Below are 17,006 nucleotides of genomic sequence, written 5' to 3' on the forward strand. Positions count from 1 at the left end.
AAGAGGACTGTCCTCCGAACTAGTGGCTAGAGAGAGTCCAAGAAAAGCATAATTTGGTCCCTGAGCCCTGCTGCAGACTTCCGACATAAATTCCCTATTGCCCTGAGAGATGCCCCCTGGCCCCTGGCCCTGAATGCCTCGCCCTACCTGGTTGCTGAGGATGGCTTCAGCCTGCTTGGCATCCTTCTGGAACTCCTGGAAGCCGAGGCACTGGGTGAGGGCATGGCTGCGGCTCTCCCACATCCGGTGCAGGGCATCCCAGCCCTTATCCAGGCCATCCAGCCGCTGGCCCAGGAGCAGGTACTCCGGGTCCGTCTGGTCATGGATCACCTTCTCTCCGGATGCCTTGACCTGCTGGTAGCTATTCTGGTGCCTGTCAATGTCGTCCTTGATGGCCGCATGCTGCTGCAGGAGCTGCTCGGCCTCTGGGAGGGACTCAGGCATGTCCTTGGAGGCCACGTCCTTCTGGGCCGTGGACAGCCAGGCCTGGAAGGCATCCAGGTCCTGCAGGAAGGCCTGCAGCTGGCTGGCTTCCCCCAGCGAGGCCTCCTGGCTCTTCAGGGCCTGCTGCAGGGCCTGCCACAGCTCCTCCACATACGCCTGCCGCTGGCCAATGTCCTTCTTCAGCTCAGGGTGTGACTCCATCAGCTGCTGTGACTCCTGCCGCAGGGCACCCACGCGGGCATGGATGGCGGCCACGTCACGCTCCAGCCCCGACAACTTGCGCTGGATGGCGATGACGCCTGTCAGGTCCCGGCCCAGGTCCTTTGTAGACTCCACCACCTTTGTCTTGTCCATCACCCACTTGCTGGTCTCCTCGCAATCCACACAGTAGCTGTGCACCCGGAGGGCCGAGTCCACAGCCTCCCGCCGTTCCAACACCATGGTCTGGAATTCCTGCCACCTGCCGAGGGAGACGGGGGACACAGAGACACCGTCTTCCTTAACGCTTCCCACAGGGTGTCCCTTCCACATTTAGAAGGGACACCAGATTTCCCTTCCAGAGTCTCTCCTGATAGGCCTTGCACGCTGAAACAAGTCATCTATCCAACAAACTGTCATGAGTAAAATATGTTTATCCAATTTTACTCAAGACAACATAACTGCCAATCAGAGCTTTCCATCAGCAGGAGGTGAGCTGTGATGTTATTCCAACCATCAGTAAAGGAACACGATGCTCTGTATGTAAGCTCTATATGTAGTTGAATTTCAGGCAAACGTACAGTTTCCCCAGAGTTTGAAAAATACAAGCATACCTTGTTTTATCGTGCTCCGCTTTACTGTGCTTCACAGATATTACAGGGTTTTTTTGTTTTTGTTTTTTACAAATTGAAGGTCTGTGGTGACCCTCTGCTGAAAAATCCATCCCCGGCATTTTTCCGACAACATTTGCTCACTTCATGTCTCTGTACTACTTTTTGGTAGTTATTGCAATATCAAACTTTTGCATTATTATATTTGTATGGTGACTTGTGGGCAGTGATCTTTGATGTTACTATTGCAAAAAGATTATGACTCCTTGAAAGCTCCTATGATTAGCATTTTTTAGTGATAAAGTATTTTAAATTAAGGTATGTACGTTGTTTTTCTAGGCATGATGCTTTTGCACACTTAACAGACTACAGTATACTGTAAACAACGTTTATGTGCACTGGGAAACCCCCCACATTTGTGTGACGCTCTTTATTTTGATATTTGCTTTATTGGGGTGATCTGCACCTGAACCCACGATATCTCCGAGGTACACCTGTTATGAAAATAATTAGAAACCTCCCATTATCAACCTCAAGAATGCTTTAGGACACAGGGTCCCAGCTTCCCCAGAGGAAACACACAGATGCCTAAGACCAAGTTCCAAGTGCCCAGGGCCTAAGAAAAGCCACCATGGTTCTAAAACAAAAGAGTCCTGGTGAAGAGAAGGAAAAGGAAGAGGAAGGGGGAAGGAGAAGCTGGGATTATAATTAAAACATCATCTTAGCCTTCAATGTGCAGTCTGGAATGAAACTGGGGAGGGTGCAGATGTTGGGCAGATGTCCTGGGGTTGGTCTGCAGCCCACAGTAAGCTTCTCCTAAACAGCTGCCCACTAGCCTGGGCCCAGACCACCAGGGACACCTCCCGTGGACCCAGGTTTACTCATCCTGCATCACCGTAATCTAGATGCACACGATAGTATGCTGAACACACATTCGCTAATTGAGCCTAACTCTCTTGAATATCCACAATGTATAAGCATTATGTTAGACTTTGGGAGGATACAGTCATAGCTAGACTTTGCTCTACGGAGTGTATGGGTTAGAGAGAAATTAAGACAAACTCACCAAAAAACGATAGTATAAAATACTACGTACATAGCGCGTACCAGGCAGAGAGGACTAAGGGAGCTGTGAGGAGGGATAATAGCAATCTCATGGTGGTCATCTGAGCTGTATTTCAATGGGCAAACCTCCAGTGCCTCCACGGGAGTGATCTATTTAAGGATGGGGCCCCAAGTAGCTCGCTCATTTTTGCGGTCCCAGCACCGGGGGATGGAGGTGGAGGCAGGAGGCAGATGGGATGGGCAGAGCACACTGTGGGCGTTCCCAGGGTGACCGTGGCCGCTAGTCTGGGGGTGGAAGACAGGCCTGCAAACAGAGGTGGGAGATGGGCCGGGAAGGATCGGGAATTCCGAGAGAGAGAGAGAGAGAGAGAGAGAGAGAGAGAGAGAGCGAGCGCAAAAAGAGCCCGGAGGAAGGATTGGGAATTCCAGGAAAGAGAGGAGGGAGAGTCCAGACGTGAAGTCCCTCAACTCTGGGTAGTTCTGTGCCTGGTGCACGGATGCTGCTGAGGCTGGACCTCAAGGGAAAGGAGCAGAAGATTTCCTCCAAGGTGGTCTGAAACCACTGTGAAAGTATAGCGAGGCACTCCAGGGCTGTGAGATCTCCCGGCTCCGTCCAGAAGCCACAGGAGAGGGTCTGGCGGTGCCCCTGGGCAAGTGGCTCCGTGGCGATTTTCCAGACTTTTCCTGGTGTGGCCTCACTGCAGCCACCAGGCAGAGCCCACACAGGGGACAGGGTGAGGTTTGGGTCTAGTCTACCTCCTAAACCCACCTTCCCCTCCACTGCACCATCTCCAAAAGGGAGGCAGTTGATAGAACTGCTCTAGGCAGCACTGGCCAGACCATGTCAGGAGTCCAGGTTTGGTCCTGGGCCCAAGATTGTTAAGAAAATGTTGGTCAACTAGAATGCATGTGGTGGGAGGTAATCACACATTCAGTAAGTGTTTGAATGACTCATATGTGCCGAGCCTGACAGAAGAGATTTCAGTTTTGTCCCCGGTCACTCATTCACTGTGTTACATCACACAACTACCAAGTGCCTTGTGTCAGGCCCCGTTCAAGGCTCTGGGCATGTAGCAACAAACAAAGCAAAGTGCTCTCATTCGAGTGGGCAGAGACAAATAAGTGTTTAATCCATCAGGTGGTGACAAGTACAATGGAAAAAACGAAAGCAAGATAACAGGATCGAGGTAGAGGAGCTGGATGGGAAGGAGGCGTGGAATGGTGTGGACAGTGAGGGCTGCTCCAAGAAGGTGACACGTGAGCTGAGATCTGAGCGAGGGACTAAGGCAAGTGGATATTGGGGAAAAGAATATTCTGAACAGAGGGAACCTCAGACAGCAAAATGCTTGGTGCTCAGAGCACTGTGGATAATATATAAAGATACTGCTCTTCATTCGCTTACAGTCTAGTAGAAAATTCTTCAGGACAAAATTATAATACAAGGTAGAACGTGAGGCTTTAAGCCAGTCGAGGGAGGGAAAGATACTTTTTCATCCTGGAAACTGGGAAGGAGAGGAACCTGGACTGGCCTAAAAACAAGCATGATTTAGACTATGTAGTTGGAGGAGGATGCACTCTGTAGAGAGAACAGCAGCGACTTGGAGGCAGGACGGTGGATGGGGTGAAGAATGACAACTGTCTCTAAAAGTACTTGAAGAGGGCTTCCCTGGTGGCGCAGTGGTTGAGAGTCTGCCTGCCGATGCAGGGGACACGAGTTCGTGCCCCGGTCCGGGAAGATCCCACATGCCGTGGAGCGGCTGGGCCCGTGAGCCATGGCCGCTGAGCCTGCGCGTCTGGAGCCCGTGCTCCGCAACGGGAGAGGCCACAACAGTGAGAGGCGCGCGTACCACACACACCCAAAAAAACCTGAAGAGCTATCATGTGGAAGAAGAATCAGGGTAAGTTCCGTTATCTCTAACGGGCAGAGCCCGATTTTCAAGGAGGCAGATTTCCACTCGTGATGAGATCAAACTCTCTACCCAAAAGGAGCTGCTCCCAAATGGGGTGTGCTACACGGGGACGGGGCGAGCTCCCTATGCTTGGAATGTTTGTGCAGGATGCAGGCTGTCTGGGGTACATGGCTCAGGTACCTTTCAACACTCAGATGTCATGGAAAACCATTTTACCTTTTCACACCTCAGGTTCTCTCTCACCTGAGGATAAGTATCTTGGTGTATTACACTTAGGATGGTGTATGGCTTAGAGGTCTGTAAGATCATTCTCTGACCATAACTCATCAAAGCAGCAGATGTACTAGCTGACAAGCTCCTTCTGTGTGCCGTGCACATGCATCCCGTTACCTCCAAACCTAAAAGAAGAACAAGGAGGCATGCTCCTCCTCTGCAGAAACCTCAGATTACTGAGGACCCTCCTGAACTACAGTCCCTTTCTTTGGATGCTCAGATAATAGTGGCTCCAAAGTCACCCCTTGCCTCCTCTTAAGCCCCGACTGTGCTGCTCCTTTTCTTTACAGCTGAGTCTTCCCTAACCCCACCTCCCAGGTTGCCTCGGGCAGAGCAGGGCTCAGGCACAAGTGTGGGGAGAGGGATCGGGGTAGTGGGGAGATGGCGAACACGTCCCATTGTGCGTGTAGGACCCAGGGTAACAAACAGGACACAGGCGCATGCTCTGTCCTCAGAGGTCCTCAAGGAACTCGTGGAAATTGCACCCTGTACTGAAAGCAGCCCCTCTCCAAAGGCTCCTTAGGGCCTGTTTTTTGTTCTGGCCATGAAGCGTGCACAAGGCTTGCTGCTAATTCTCCTCTTCATTCAAGCCAGTCTCATTACCAATGCTACATTTTGGTGCCAGCAGGAGCTTTTTTTAATGGACAGTACTTAAGAGCTCTCAGAAAGCAATCTTCCCTGCCTAAGAACGTCCAGGGAAATGCGACATGAGTACCACATGGCCTGATTCTAACTATGGATGCACTCAGGACATTCACTCCATCACTCAGCACATGCCCGCCCCAGGCACAGCATTCGCAGCTCTGTGAACAGGTCTCTCTCCCTCCCTGGGCTGGTCACCACACAGGTCTCTCCTCCTTACTGCTAAAGCTCCAGTGTCAGAAGGAGACTCTGGCTGAGTGAGGCAAGAGCTCTGAGGGTACAAACCTGGCAGTGCATAGCAGGCATCCTGACTACTGGGCCACACCCCCAAGGCTCTGTCAGGTGTCGGGAAAAGAAGCCCTTAGCCCCAAGCCCTACCCACACCACACCTGGTATTCAGGTGGTCCTGGCACTTCTTCACTTCCCCACTGCGTGGGTGGCTACTCTCTAACAGGCTGTTGGCAGCAAGGTTCACGCCATCAATCTGAGCCATCAAAGTCTTCATCTCCTGGTCCAGTATATCAAACCTGATGTGGACAGAGAAAATGAGGATTGGTAAGGCAGCAGTGGCCCGTCTCCAGAACGTGTAGCCCTTGCTTTCTCCTTCCACCTCCTAAATACATTGACCAGGTAAGAGGGGAGAAAGGTGTGCTGACACACCCTATTTTCTGGTTCATGGGTCCAGTTTCATGGTTTAGCATTTCCTGGGTCAGGCTGGGAGAAAACTGGTTACTTATAAGACAATTGGCTAAACAGAGAGGTTTATGGGAAAATGAGGTGTAGGAGGTGTTAATCGCCACAGAGACTACCTGCCATGCCTCCACTGCCCCAGCTGCTGCTCATGGACCCTAATTCCACCGCCTTGACACCTGGACCTGAAGGATACCTCCCCAGCCAGGTGCTCCATCCCTGGTAGGAGAAGGCAGAGCTGCTGAGGGGAGGGGCACCGTGTGGTTATGAAAGCTGACTCTTCTGAGATAAGAGCCCAGGTCCCTCCAGCATCAGCGTGGGACCACCTTGGCATGATTGAGGAGTGACTTCTTTTCCTCAACTCCTTGGATTCTGTACTCAGGATGATGGGATGCCGCACAGACTGGGGGCACGCCCTCGCATGCCAGAGTGCTGATGGAATCGGAATAATGGAAATGAGAGTGGCCTTGCAGACTGGTGATTTACAAACTGGTCTCTGTGGCCCCTCGGGGTTCTGTGGTTTAGGGACTGCCAAAGAAAGCTAGAGCTTGTGGGATCCAGCCTCTCGCGCCCTCTTCACCACAACCACTCCACTTTCCACTGTGTTATATGTCAGGGGTTCCATCTACCATTCATTTGAACAAAGGCTGCTGTAGCTGAAAAGTCATCAAACACCTGGACCAGAAAGAGCCCCTTTGTCTTATTTTGAGGAAGGTCCCAGGGGGTGAAGTACCAAGCGCCACAGAGCCAGATTAGAACTCGTGACTCTCAGTGCCTGGCCTCTGTGATCAAGGGCATCCTATGGCCTCTCAGAGACCCTTGTGGATCTGGAGGCTGTTCCAGCACTAGGAGCACAGACCGCGTAGGGGAAGGCGAGAGGGAAGGGCCGGCCCTGACCTGTGCTGCACGACCTCCAGGTCCTCCAGCGTGTCTGGGATGTCCATCTGGGCCAGCCACTTCCCCTTCTCGCCCATCCACAGTTCACAGGCATCCGTCTCCCCAAACACCGTGTACAGGTCCAGGGCATCCTGCAGCCTCTGCCGACGCATGTCCGCTTGGGCCACCACCTGCAGGTAGAGATCCCGGAGGGCCTGCAGCCGGTTGGTCACATCTGGGGAATCCCGAAACTCTTGGGGGAACCCCTTGGCCTGCTTTTCCAGATGCTCCATCACCACGCGGTTCTCCTCTAGCTCCTCCAGAAAGTCCTTGTGCTTCTTGCCCAGGGCCTGTGTGGCCCCTTCATCCTGCCCCACATCTCCTGAGAGCAGCCGGTGGGCATCTTGCAGCCAGGCCTTCAGATCGTCCGCATCGCCCTGGAACTGAAAGAAGTTCTCAGCGTCCTGGAGGTTCTTCTTGCGGAAGGCAGCCAGCTCCTTCAGCTGGTTCCACTGGGCAGACACCTCCTTGATCTGGGCCTCGATCTGCGGGTGCCCAAACTCCTTACGTGCAACCATGCCCTCAGCCTCCTGGAAGGTCTGGTCCAGGTGGGCGTCCAGCCCGCGCAGCTCGTCCTCGAAGGCCTTGTGCTTGCGCTGCAGGATGAGCACACTGGTCAGGTCCTTGCCATAGTCCAGGGAGGAGTAAATCTGCTCCTTCTCTTTGATCCAGCTCTCGGTCTCATCCATCTCCCAGAAGAACTTCCAGAGCCGCTTGGACTGCTCCAGCTGGGCCTTGCGTCCGGCTGCCGTGTTGCTCAGCTCCTCGAAGCACTGCTCCAGGTGGCTGACACGGTCCTGGATGACCTGGGGGTCGCAAGGCTGGTACCCTGGGAGGAATGGGAGGAGGGAGGACAAAAAGGGTAAGGGCTTCATCTGAAGGGCAACCTTCAGATCAGGTGCCAGGCTAGGACCATGTCGTCTAGAACCTGCCATCTCACTGGGGCTTTGGGATTGGACACAGGGGGTCCCAGTTCCCAGTTGCTTAGAGGGCAGGCTTTTAATTAGTTCTTTTTAATGAATTCCCACAAAAAATTAAGGAATAAGAGAGGTTAAAAGTTGGGTCAACTCTCACTAGAAATGCACAATGTAAAATTATTTTTAAGAAGAACCAGGCACAAATTTCAAGATGATTCTTCAAAGAGGCAGCGGGGGTCACCTATCTGAGACCAGAAGCTGTAAACCTAAATTGTCTCTGCCATAACTTGAACTAGCAGAGAGAATGAAAGACGGAGCATGCCTTCTTGGTTCTTATAAATCCTTCTGATTATAGATGGGCAAAGCAGTTGCCTGCCCTCTGAAGAATTTTGCTATCCCTCAAACTTCTTTCTTGCACCATTAGTTGATGAAAGAGGCAGAATTGTACAACTAGATTTATCCAAGCTGGGGTGCTGGAGTGCTGAGCCAGAGGCCTCAACAGGAAAACACCTGTGGCCTCACCTGGCTCCTCAGTGAACTGAAGAGTGGCTGTGGTGATCGCCTTCACTTTGTCCCCTTGGATGGCGATGTCAGCCTCCATCAACTTGTGTTTTTGGAGCAAGTCCTCGACCTCCAACAAGTGCTTCCCGAACTCGGCAGACAAGAGGTGAGCCTGGCAAAGAGGACAGATAAGGTAGAGGGAGCGAGGAGAGGTGAAGAAACCCACACGCTAGGAGAAGACCCCTCTGAAGGGAGCGTACGTGGCGTGTTGGGGCCAGGATGAGTCAGATGCAGCTGGAAAACGGCTGCTGCTCAGCGGGACAGAAGCTACAGAGCAGGAGTTCCCACTGGGGGTGCCCATTAAAATCATTCAGGGAGGGCTTCCCTGGTGGCGCAGTGGTTGAGAGTCTGCCTGCCGATGCAGGGGACATGGTTTTGTGCCCCAGTCCGGGAGGATCCCACATGCCGCGGAGCGGTTGGTCCCGTGAGCCATGGCCGCTGAGCCTGCGTGTCTGGAGCCTGTGCTCCGCAACAGGAGAGGCCACAACAATGAGAGGCAGGCGTACCGCAAAAAAAAAAAAAAAAAAAAATCATTCAGGGAGCACCTTTCAGGAGCTCAAGCCCTACACTCAATCTCCTATGTGTGTCCCTTACTTGGGGCCTGGGCATGTGTATTTTTAGAAAGCTCCGTGGTCAGTCTGATGTGCATCCTCAGTTGAGAGCCACTGCGGTAGAGGGAGAGGAGACAGACTTCTTGGTGGCTCTGTGCCGGGAGGTCTGGGTTCCCACCAGAGTCAAATCGTGATTACCCAGAGCCTGATTCTCCAGGCTCCTGATGGATGTCTGTGTCTTCTAGGCCCTGCAGGTTGGCACCTGCGCTACCATGAACCCCAGATTTCTTGATCACGGGGAATACAGAAGATCTGGGCTGGAGCAGTGTGAGCTAAGCCGTTGAGAGGCGGATGCAGCCCGGTGCTCTGCTGCCTCGGATTCTGCACTCTGACTCAGGGAGGTGGGGCTGGGAGGTGCCTATGGAAGCACACTCCCATTGCAGGGCGGGTGCTGAAGCCCCAGGTGGACACGGGGGCGGGGGATGGGGGTGCCTGAGCCCACCTTGATCTCGTCCATCCAGTCGATGCTGTGCAGCATGTCCTGGAAGAGCTTCTGCAGGGCCAGCGTCTTCTCAAGCCTCTGGCGCCGGGACTGCAGCAGCTCCTGCAGGTAGTTCCACAGGCGCAGGACGTTGTCCTTGCGGGCCGTGATGCGCTTCTGGTCGTGGTAATTCTCCCGCTCCAGCTCCTGGGCCAGGTCCTCCAGGGCCCTCACCCGCTCCTCGTAGGCAGCTGTGTCCGTCTCAATGGCCTCATGCTTCTTCTTGGCGGCCTCCACAGCTGCCAGGTCGTACCCGAAATTATCCTGTCCCCCAGGGAAGAAAACAGGCAGCTCAATCAGGCTCCCCCTGGCTGGTCCCCAAACGCAGAGAAACAGCGGGTCCCTCCGGAACAACTGGTGGACGGGAAAGCCCTTTCCCAACGAGTTACTTCTGCCATCTTTTTCAGCCTATCTTATCAGAGCCAAGTTCCAAAGACTAAATGCCTCACAAGAGCCTTTACAAGAAGCTTGTGATTTTACTCACTGTGCCATCCTTGTGGGTAACACTGGGTGAATATTACTAACAGAGCTCTTTCACCACCTGCTGGCACTCACCACCCAGCCTTGTGCGGACCTGCCCGATTCTGGGCAGGAAGGGGCTTCTCACTAGGAATCCATGCAGCTGTACACAGATGGTTTACCCCCATGCTATCTGGGGTACATGCACACTCTCCAATTCTCTCAGAATGCTTGCTTTCCCCTTTCTGGATAAAAGGGGAAATTTGATTCCAAGCTCCAAGTGGGAAGGAACAGATGCTCTCATGGAGAATCAGTCCTGGGGTCAATTTTCAGCTAGTGAAATGTGACACAGCCCCAGAGGCCAGAGTCCAAGGGGCATGTCTGACACATACGAGGTGCACTGCTTTCATCACATCCCCGGAGGACCACTGAAATGTCAGCCTGAACTCTGGCTCTAGGTGACGCCACTGGCTCACGTGAGACAACTTTTGGGGCCATTTTTGGACTGTGTGGCTCTTTCCTAAAAATGAGGCTTTGTCAATCTGGGAGAGTTCCTTTTCAGATGTGAATCTTGATCCGCCCAGTCACAGGGAGCAGGGCTGCAAGACCTGTGGAGAGGCTTATCCTGCTGCTGCCACTGAGCGACCAGCGTGGGCTCCAGCCCTGCTGTCTACTGGGGGCTCTGGAAAGCTCCCCCTCTCCTGCAACCCCAAGTGCGGCCCCCTTTACCTGGGCCACAAGCCGCTGGTTTTCATTGAGCCACGTCTCTCTCATGGCAGCCTTTCGGTCAAAGCGCCGGGCCAACTGCTCTAGCTTCTCCTGCCGGATGAGCTCCTCCCTCAGCGCCAGCTCCCGCCGGTACTCAGCTTCCTCCAGGCTTTCCCAGGCCTGCACGAGGGGCAGAGGAGAGCTCTTGGGATTTGGGGGTCCCGACTCTTTCACCCAACACTGAGCGATTTTAGGAATCTAGGCAGAGCCTAGATAAAAGCTCAGTGACAGCCTTTCGGCTTTCCTGTCTGGGCAGATGAAAGATTCAGAGGGCACTGGTCATGACCGCCCAGTTCCCTCTTCTCCTAAATGTGCCTCAGACTCTTGGTTTAGTACAGTGTTATTTGCCTCTGTGGGTGCTCAGTAAATTCCTATTGGCTAAATGGCTACCTCCATTCCACTGGAACTTCCAGGTGGTGGTAGGCCTCCAAACCTCCGAAATGTCATAAGGCATTTCCCTTCTGTTAAAAGTAGTCAATATTCTCCAAAAAACCTCAAGGTTCTATAGAGAATAGGCTATAAAACTGGCTCTGAAAAATGGACTCTGGGCATATGAACAGGGGGCTGAACCAGTGGACAGTGGGTAGAGTCTGACCTCTCAGGGCTACACTTAGCACCCTCAACAGCCAGGTGTGTCGTTAGTAACACCACAGGAAGTGGCTTGGCTTAACCCTGTCCTGGGACCATTACATGTGCCCTTATGAGGAGCTCACTCAACCCACTGGCAAACCTGCTGCATCCCCATTCTTACGGCAGCTTTGAGCTGGAAATGTGCAGCTACTGCCTCTTTTTCTTTTTTAATTTTTTACATTGAAGTATAGTTGACCTACAATATTGTATTAGTTTCAGGTGTATAACAGTGATTCAGTATTTTTATAGATTATACTCCATATAAAGTTGTTATAAAATATGGGCTATATTCCCTGTGCTGTGCATTAAATCCTTGTATCTTATTTATTTTATACCTAGTACCTCCCCTTCACCTATCTTGCCCCTCCCTCCACCCCTGAACAGGGGGCTGAATGGATGCTTGGTGGGTGGAGTCTGACCTCTCAGGGCTAAGCTCAGATAGCACCCTCAATAGCCAGGTGTGTCATTACTAACACCACAGAAAGTGGCTTGGTTTAACCCTGTCCAGGGACCATTCCCTGTGCCCTTATCAGGAACTCAATCAACACACTGGCAACGTGAAATGGAAAACGTTGCTGTACCCGGTTGATGTCGGACACGAGTTTCCCATCATGGGGCGTGTACACTTTCTGATTGTTGGCTCTCATCCGTGACTGGATGGTAAAAAGTAGGACTTCTAGATTCCCCTTCTCCTGAAACCTGTCAAGAAAAAAGAGGTAGGGAGATGAGTGTCGAGATTCCCACAGCCAGTTTTTTTTTTTTTTTTTTCTAATTTTCTGGTCAGCCATGAGGCATGTGGTATCTTAGTTCCCCGACCAAGGATCAAACCCGCGTCCTCTGCATTGGAAGCGTGGAGTCTTAACCACTGGACCACCAGGGGAGTCCCAGCCAGTTGTTCTTTTTTAAGAGAACATGGAACCCTGGCATCTTGGAGCTTGGATAGCAAAACACATTTCTCTTAAAAAAGTAAAGAGGATCTACATAGGTTTACTTACCTGTTAAAGGATCTATCAATCTATCATACTCGCCAGCTGAGATCTAATAGGCGTTGAGTCTTTGCAACATAAACCAGAGAAAACAACTACTGTAGCATCTGCCTGTCATTTGCTTCCACGGAGGAATGGCTAACTGGACTGCTCTGGTAATTCCTATAGGTATCAAGTTTTACTAATCCATACAAAGAAACTCTTCCCTGTTCTGCAAACAGTTGAAAGCTTTTGACTAGCTCTTTACTCAGTTTTTTGCTGAGTGAGTCAATAAAACCATGTATGTTCTTACGTGGAAGCAGCATTATCCACGTAAGAACATATCGCACCGAGAGCAACTTTCACCTGAGTACTAATAAGTCAGCTCTCCTGACAACAATGCAAAAGCCCAGATGCTTCTGAGAGGGGAGGAAAGGCTAGCCTCCGGGAGGACGTTAGGTGTAGGAGATGAGAACCCGCAGCAGGATGGATTTCTGGAACCCAGGGTCCAAGCTCCAGGTAACTGGGTACTTTCCCATTTCTGCCCGTAGCCAAGTATTTACTGACTTCTACCTCCATCACGCAGTAGTCAAAGATCAGCTGGTAAGCAAGGTCCCCACCCTGAGGCCAGCCTAATTCATCTGCCTGCTCACAGGCCCTGCAGGAGGGCTGTGGCCTTGAGCACTGTCTACGCAGCCAGGAGATGCTACCCCTGTGTGCAGTGCCTGGTAGACTCACGGGGCATGTTATCTGTATTGGATTTAGGACTTTAAAAGTGGGTTAGTGTCAGGCCAGAAATCAGATACTTGTTTATAGTACATCCTAGACTCCGTGTCTCGCCTTTCCCTGCGTGCCAGTCATGAATGAATGAGCGGGGGAGGAACGAGGCAGAGGGTACCACCGATGAGCTAGAAATCTGTTTCTGGGGAGCTGGCCAAGCTAAGGGCGGGCGAGCTGGACTGCCCCGTGTCTGTGCGGGTGTGCGCGTGCACGCGTGTGCACAGTTGTGTTTGCATGTGTATAGGTGCACGTAGGTCCTGCACACGCTGGAGTGAAGCAGAGGTCCCGAGAGGCAGACTGAGTGCTCTGCTAATGGATGAGCAGTGACAGATGGGAGAGAAAGAAGGATGTGCTTGATGATCAACAAGGCCTCACGTGGAGAGCTCTGGGGCTGTGGATGCAGAGGTCATTACCAAAGAACAAACCCGCAGCTCAGTGCACAGAAGAGAGAGGAACTTTCCAGCACATTCTTTAAAGATACCCTGAAGTCTGAGATTTCACTGCTGCTCCCCTTCAGGGATCTGGGAAAGTATTTCTTTGGCTATGAGTCAGGGGTTACTCAATGCCCACTGCCTGTAGGCCGACGGCTTGGGAGCAGGGAGACAAAACGGGATGAAGTAGGTGACAGATGGACAGCTCTCTAACCTCCAGGAGCCGCCTCCCGGATTCCTTCTCCAGGCCCTCCAACCTTCTGGAGGTGGTTTCTCGGCCGTGATGCCCGCCCTCCCGAGTGCCCAGGTCCTTACTTGGGCGGCTTCTCCACGGTGCGGTAGGTACTGAAGGCCTGCAGCTGCTGCTGGACACCGGTCAGGGAGTTGGCGAACTTGCGGCTGTTCAGGACAGTGATGGTCTGCTCGATCCAGGTGAGCAGGTCTGAGGCCAGCCCGCTGTACTTTTCAATCATCTTCTCGGTCTCAATGGCGTGGTCAATTACCTGAGGAATCACCTTGTGACTCATCCTTGTCAGAAGGGCGAGGACGCCAGTGAGGATGCCGACCGGGACCACAATCGAGGTGGTCCTCCTCCTTGCGAGCCCTGGAGCGTTTACGTTGGGTTTGTTCCCTGAGCCCAAGACCACCACTGAGCAGGGGGCCGGACTGGAAGTGCGCCGGCAATGTCAGGAGGGACCTGGCTGTGCTCGGAACGGGAGCAGCTCCCCCCTCCCCAACCCTGTAAAAGACTGGAAAGCTGTCTGTGCTTTCCAATCCAGCCGCCAGAGAGACCAAGGTCCTGTTTATTTAAGAGTGGGTACTAGGGATCGAAGGCTGCCTGGCATTGTCTTTGCTAAACACCAGTGCACGAAGATGAATGAGAAATGGTCCCTGCCCTGGACGGGCAAAAGACCCAGCCGGGGAAAGGACTCCGGCACGAGGGTCCGGACAGTGGGGTGGCTCCCCTGTACAGTAGGCTGCGGAGCCTAAGAGGCATGAAATCACAATAAACTAACAAGTAAAGAGCCTGTTTTGTTCCTGTGGGAATGCTCACGAGACATGGGTCTGCAGGTGGAAGGTCGGCTCAGAGCTACGGGCTATGACCTTGTTTGGGACAGACCATCAACCTGTGTTGGAATTCAGCTTGGGAGCCATTAACCTGGCAATGTTTAGCTTCAGAGGAAGTTGGTGGGGGGTGATCTGCACCCTCTCCCACAGCTGGGGTCCAGACACAAAGCTCTTAGGGTAGAAAGGGAGCATCTCAGTCAAGACCTGTGCGTGGCAAGTGAGGAAATGGTGACACTCTGGTTACACAGCAGCTCAGTACCTTGCCAACGCGCTTGCCCTCCACTGCCAGCACCTTCATCTTGGAGAAGTAGTGGTAAAACGCCACCACGTAGGTGATGATGGATTTCTCGTCAGGGTTTTCTGTGAAGACATCTGCAAGGGGAAAGGGTGGGCTCTCAGGACCAATTGGAAGTTGGAAATGTCAAGCTCAGGGGGTTCATCTCCCTGTGTCTCCAGCACGCAGTTCAACTATAGGCACCAAGTGACAGGCAAGAGTGGAAGAGGAATCGCCTGTGATTTTAGTGAGAGGATGAAATCCATATTAGGACCACAAAGAATGAAAGAGGGGAAAAGGATGGAAAGACTACAGTGGGCCCCCAATCAGGCAGGGAAGGTGTCAGGAACCAGCTTGGGTCTGAAGAGCAGGCCGGAGCGGAGCCCTGGCCCGGCCACCATGCCCACGGCTCTCCCAGCACGGCCCACACTCCTCCAGGCGCCCTGACGGTCTCGTGGGCGCTGGCTCACCTTCAGGGTCGAGGAGCGGGATGATGCCCAGCTGTCGCTCAGCCACGTCGAACGCGTGCTCCAGGTTGTGCCGGGCGTTGGAGTCCTTCAGCTTATCAAAGTCAATCAGGTCGGGCCTGGGGACGAAGCCAGACTGTTAGAGGGCAGGGGGCATGGCATCCCCACCAAAAGGGCAAAGCCCCTGGGCAGATGCAGGCAGGTGGCTGAGCAGGAGAAGTGAGAGGAGGAGGTGGAACAGAGGAGGGAGCTGTGTGAGGAAGGGGGATTTAAGGGAGGCAGGATGCCGAGGGTGAGAGGAGAAGGCATCACGGCTGTACCATTCCTGTGACGCCTACATGTTAAGTGCAAGGTGTCCCAATCCCCCCAGGGCTCCCTGGCTCCCACAGGGGTTCCTGCTCCGCTCCCCCTCTTACCGGTGCTTGTGGATCAGGGCATTAAAGGCTAGGCCATCCTTCCAGCTGGAGGTGAAGTTGGTGACATTGACATGGGGGTAGCTGCATCCAAGAAAAGATTAAGAGCTAAGAAACAGATTCTTCTGGGGTCCCTACAAGTGTGTGAACCCAGGGCCAACACCTTAGGAGAGGAGTGGACCGGACCCTTCTTGAGCCCCTTCAACAAGAGGGCAGCCGTTAAGTCACACAAAGAGGCTCCCTCATCAGGTGGGCCCAAGAGACTCTCGCCCCCAACAGACCCCATGGTCTGACCCAGGCAATTTGGGGATAGAATCCTGTATTCCGGGCCTCTAAGAATCAGGTCCGGTTAGACTCTGCATCAACTATGCCCAAACGGATGTAGTTCTGGGTGATGGCGTCTATATCCCTTGGGGACGGCCATGCTTGGGAGGCACAGGGGGTGGTGAGGAACGTGGTAGTGGCTGGTCCCCAGGGCATACCCTGCTGTCTTCATCTGACACCATAACAGCAATGCGTCCTTGGCTGAGCGTGTCTCACGACCTTCCTGAGTTTGGACAACGATGTCCTGAATCTGTGGGCACAGGAACAAGAGAGGGAAGACTTAGATTTGCATCTGGCCCAGAGTCTCCCTGCTCTCCCTGGAAGGCCTCCTCCGTCCTTCTTCCTCTGTAGCCGTCCATCCGGTCACCAGCCCTGCAGCTGCCCTGCAGCCTGAGGCCCCGGGTCCTGGAGGCCTGTTTCCCTGCCTTGGTCAGCTTCTCCACGTCAGAGGAGACCGCTCCAACTTGAAACTCTAAGGGGAGGCCAAGAATAAACAGCAGGATGCCCTCATTCCTCCTCAGGAGGTACGATGCCACCTGGGCCATGGAACGGCATGAACGTTGGAAGGTACTGTATTTTGATGATAGCAGCTCCTCTTGCCTTTTCATCCTCCCCAATTCTGCTGTTAATACCGTTTCATCGTACACACCCTCAGAGAGTGAGATTGGACACCCAAGACCACTTGGGTGAGATCTTCAGGCCGGGAGTTGTGTGTTATCTTCCTTCTCCCTGCCCTTCCCTCCTCCAACTAGGTTCTTTCTGTCCCCAGACCAGCAGGTGGAAGGCTCTGCTTTCCTCCCCTCATGCTTTCTAAATTCCTTACAAATAAGCAACCTTGAATTTCAGGGTGGGAAGAGAAAAGCTTCTGAGTGAAAAACATAAAAGCAGATCTTCTACACTCTTGCAATTTCTGAATCAAACTATTTAAAAACCAAAAAGTGACACATGTCGGGGGAAGGGGATGAAAGTAGGTCTTCCAAGCCAGATCTCAGCCCAGCTACTAATTTCTATCCTCTCTCTCAAAAGGCTACGCTATTGACTGAACAGCTCGTCCTGAGCTTCAGCAACTTGGTGATGCACAGGATGGT

The 17,006-nt window shown here is 52.9% G+C and overlaps 1 protein-coding gene across 1 annotated transcript in view; it reads right to left on the reverse strand.

Moving 5' to 3' along the window:
- Positions 1-17,006, reverse strand: part of SPTB (spectrin beta, erythrocytic) — a 121,595-nt gene that overhangs the window by 29,387 nt on the left and 75,202 nt on the right. The window contains exons 5-16 of the mRNA XM_089907839.1: positions 16,077-16,168; positions 15,598-15,678; positions 15,185-15,300; positions 14,700-14,812; positions 13,688-13,875; positions 11,778-11,895; positions 10,528-10,686; positions 9,301-9,603; positions 8,209-8,359; positions 6,731-7,598; positions 5,533-5,670; positions 148-904 (exon numbers count right to left, since the gene is read on the reverse strand). Coding sequence (XP_089763965.1) covers positions 148-904; positions 5,533-5,670; positions 6,731-7,598; positions 8,209-8,359; positions 9,301-9,603; positions 10,528-10,686; positions 11,778-11,895; positions 13,688-13,875; positions 14,700-14,812; positions 15,185-15,300; positions 15,598-15,678; positions 16,077-16,168 — 3,084 coding nt within the window. The remainder of the gene's footprint in view (positions 1-147; positions 905-5,532; positions 5,671-6,730; positions 7,599-8,208; positions 8,360-9,300; positions 9,604-10,527; positions 10,687-11,777; positions 11,896-13,687; positions 13,876-14,699; positions 14,813-15,184; positions 15,301-15,597; positions 15,679-16,076; positions 16,169-17,006) is intronic.

Source organism: Delphinapterus leucas, chromosome 2, assembly GCF_059928025.1.
Source record: "Delphinapterus leucas isolate spDelLeu-1000000601 "Yukka" chromosome 2, BTC_Dleu_Yukka2, whole genome shotgun sequence".
Lineage (NCBI taxonomy): Eukaryota > Metazoa > Chordata > Mammalia > Artiodactyla > Monodontidae > Delphinapterus > Delphinapterus leucas.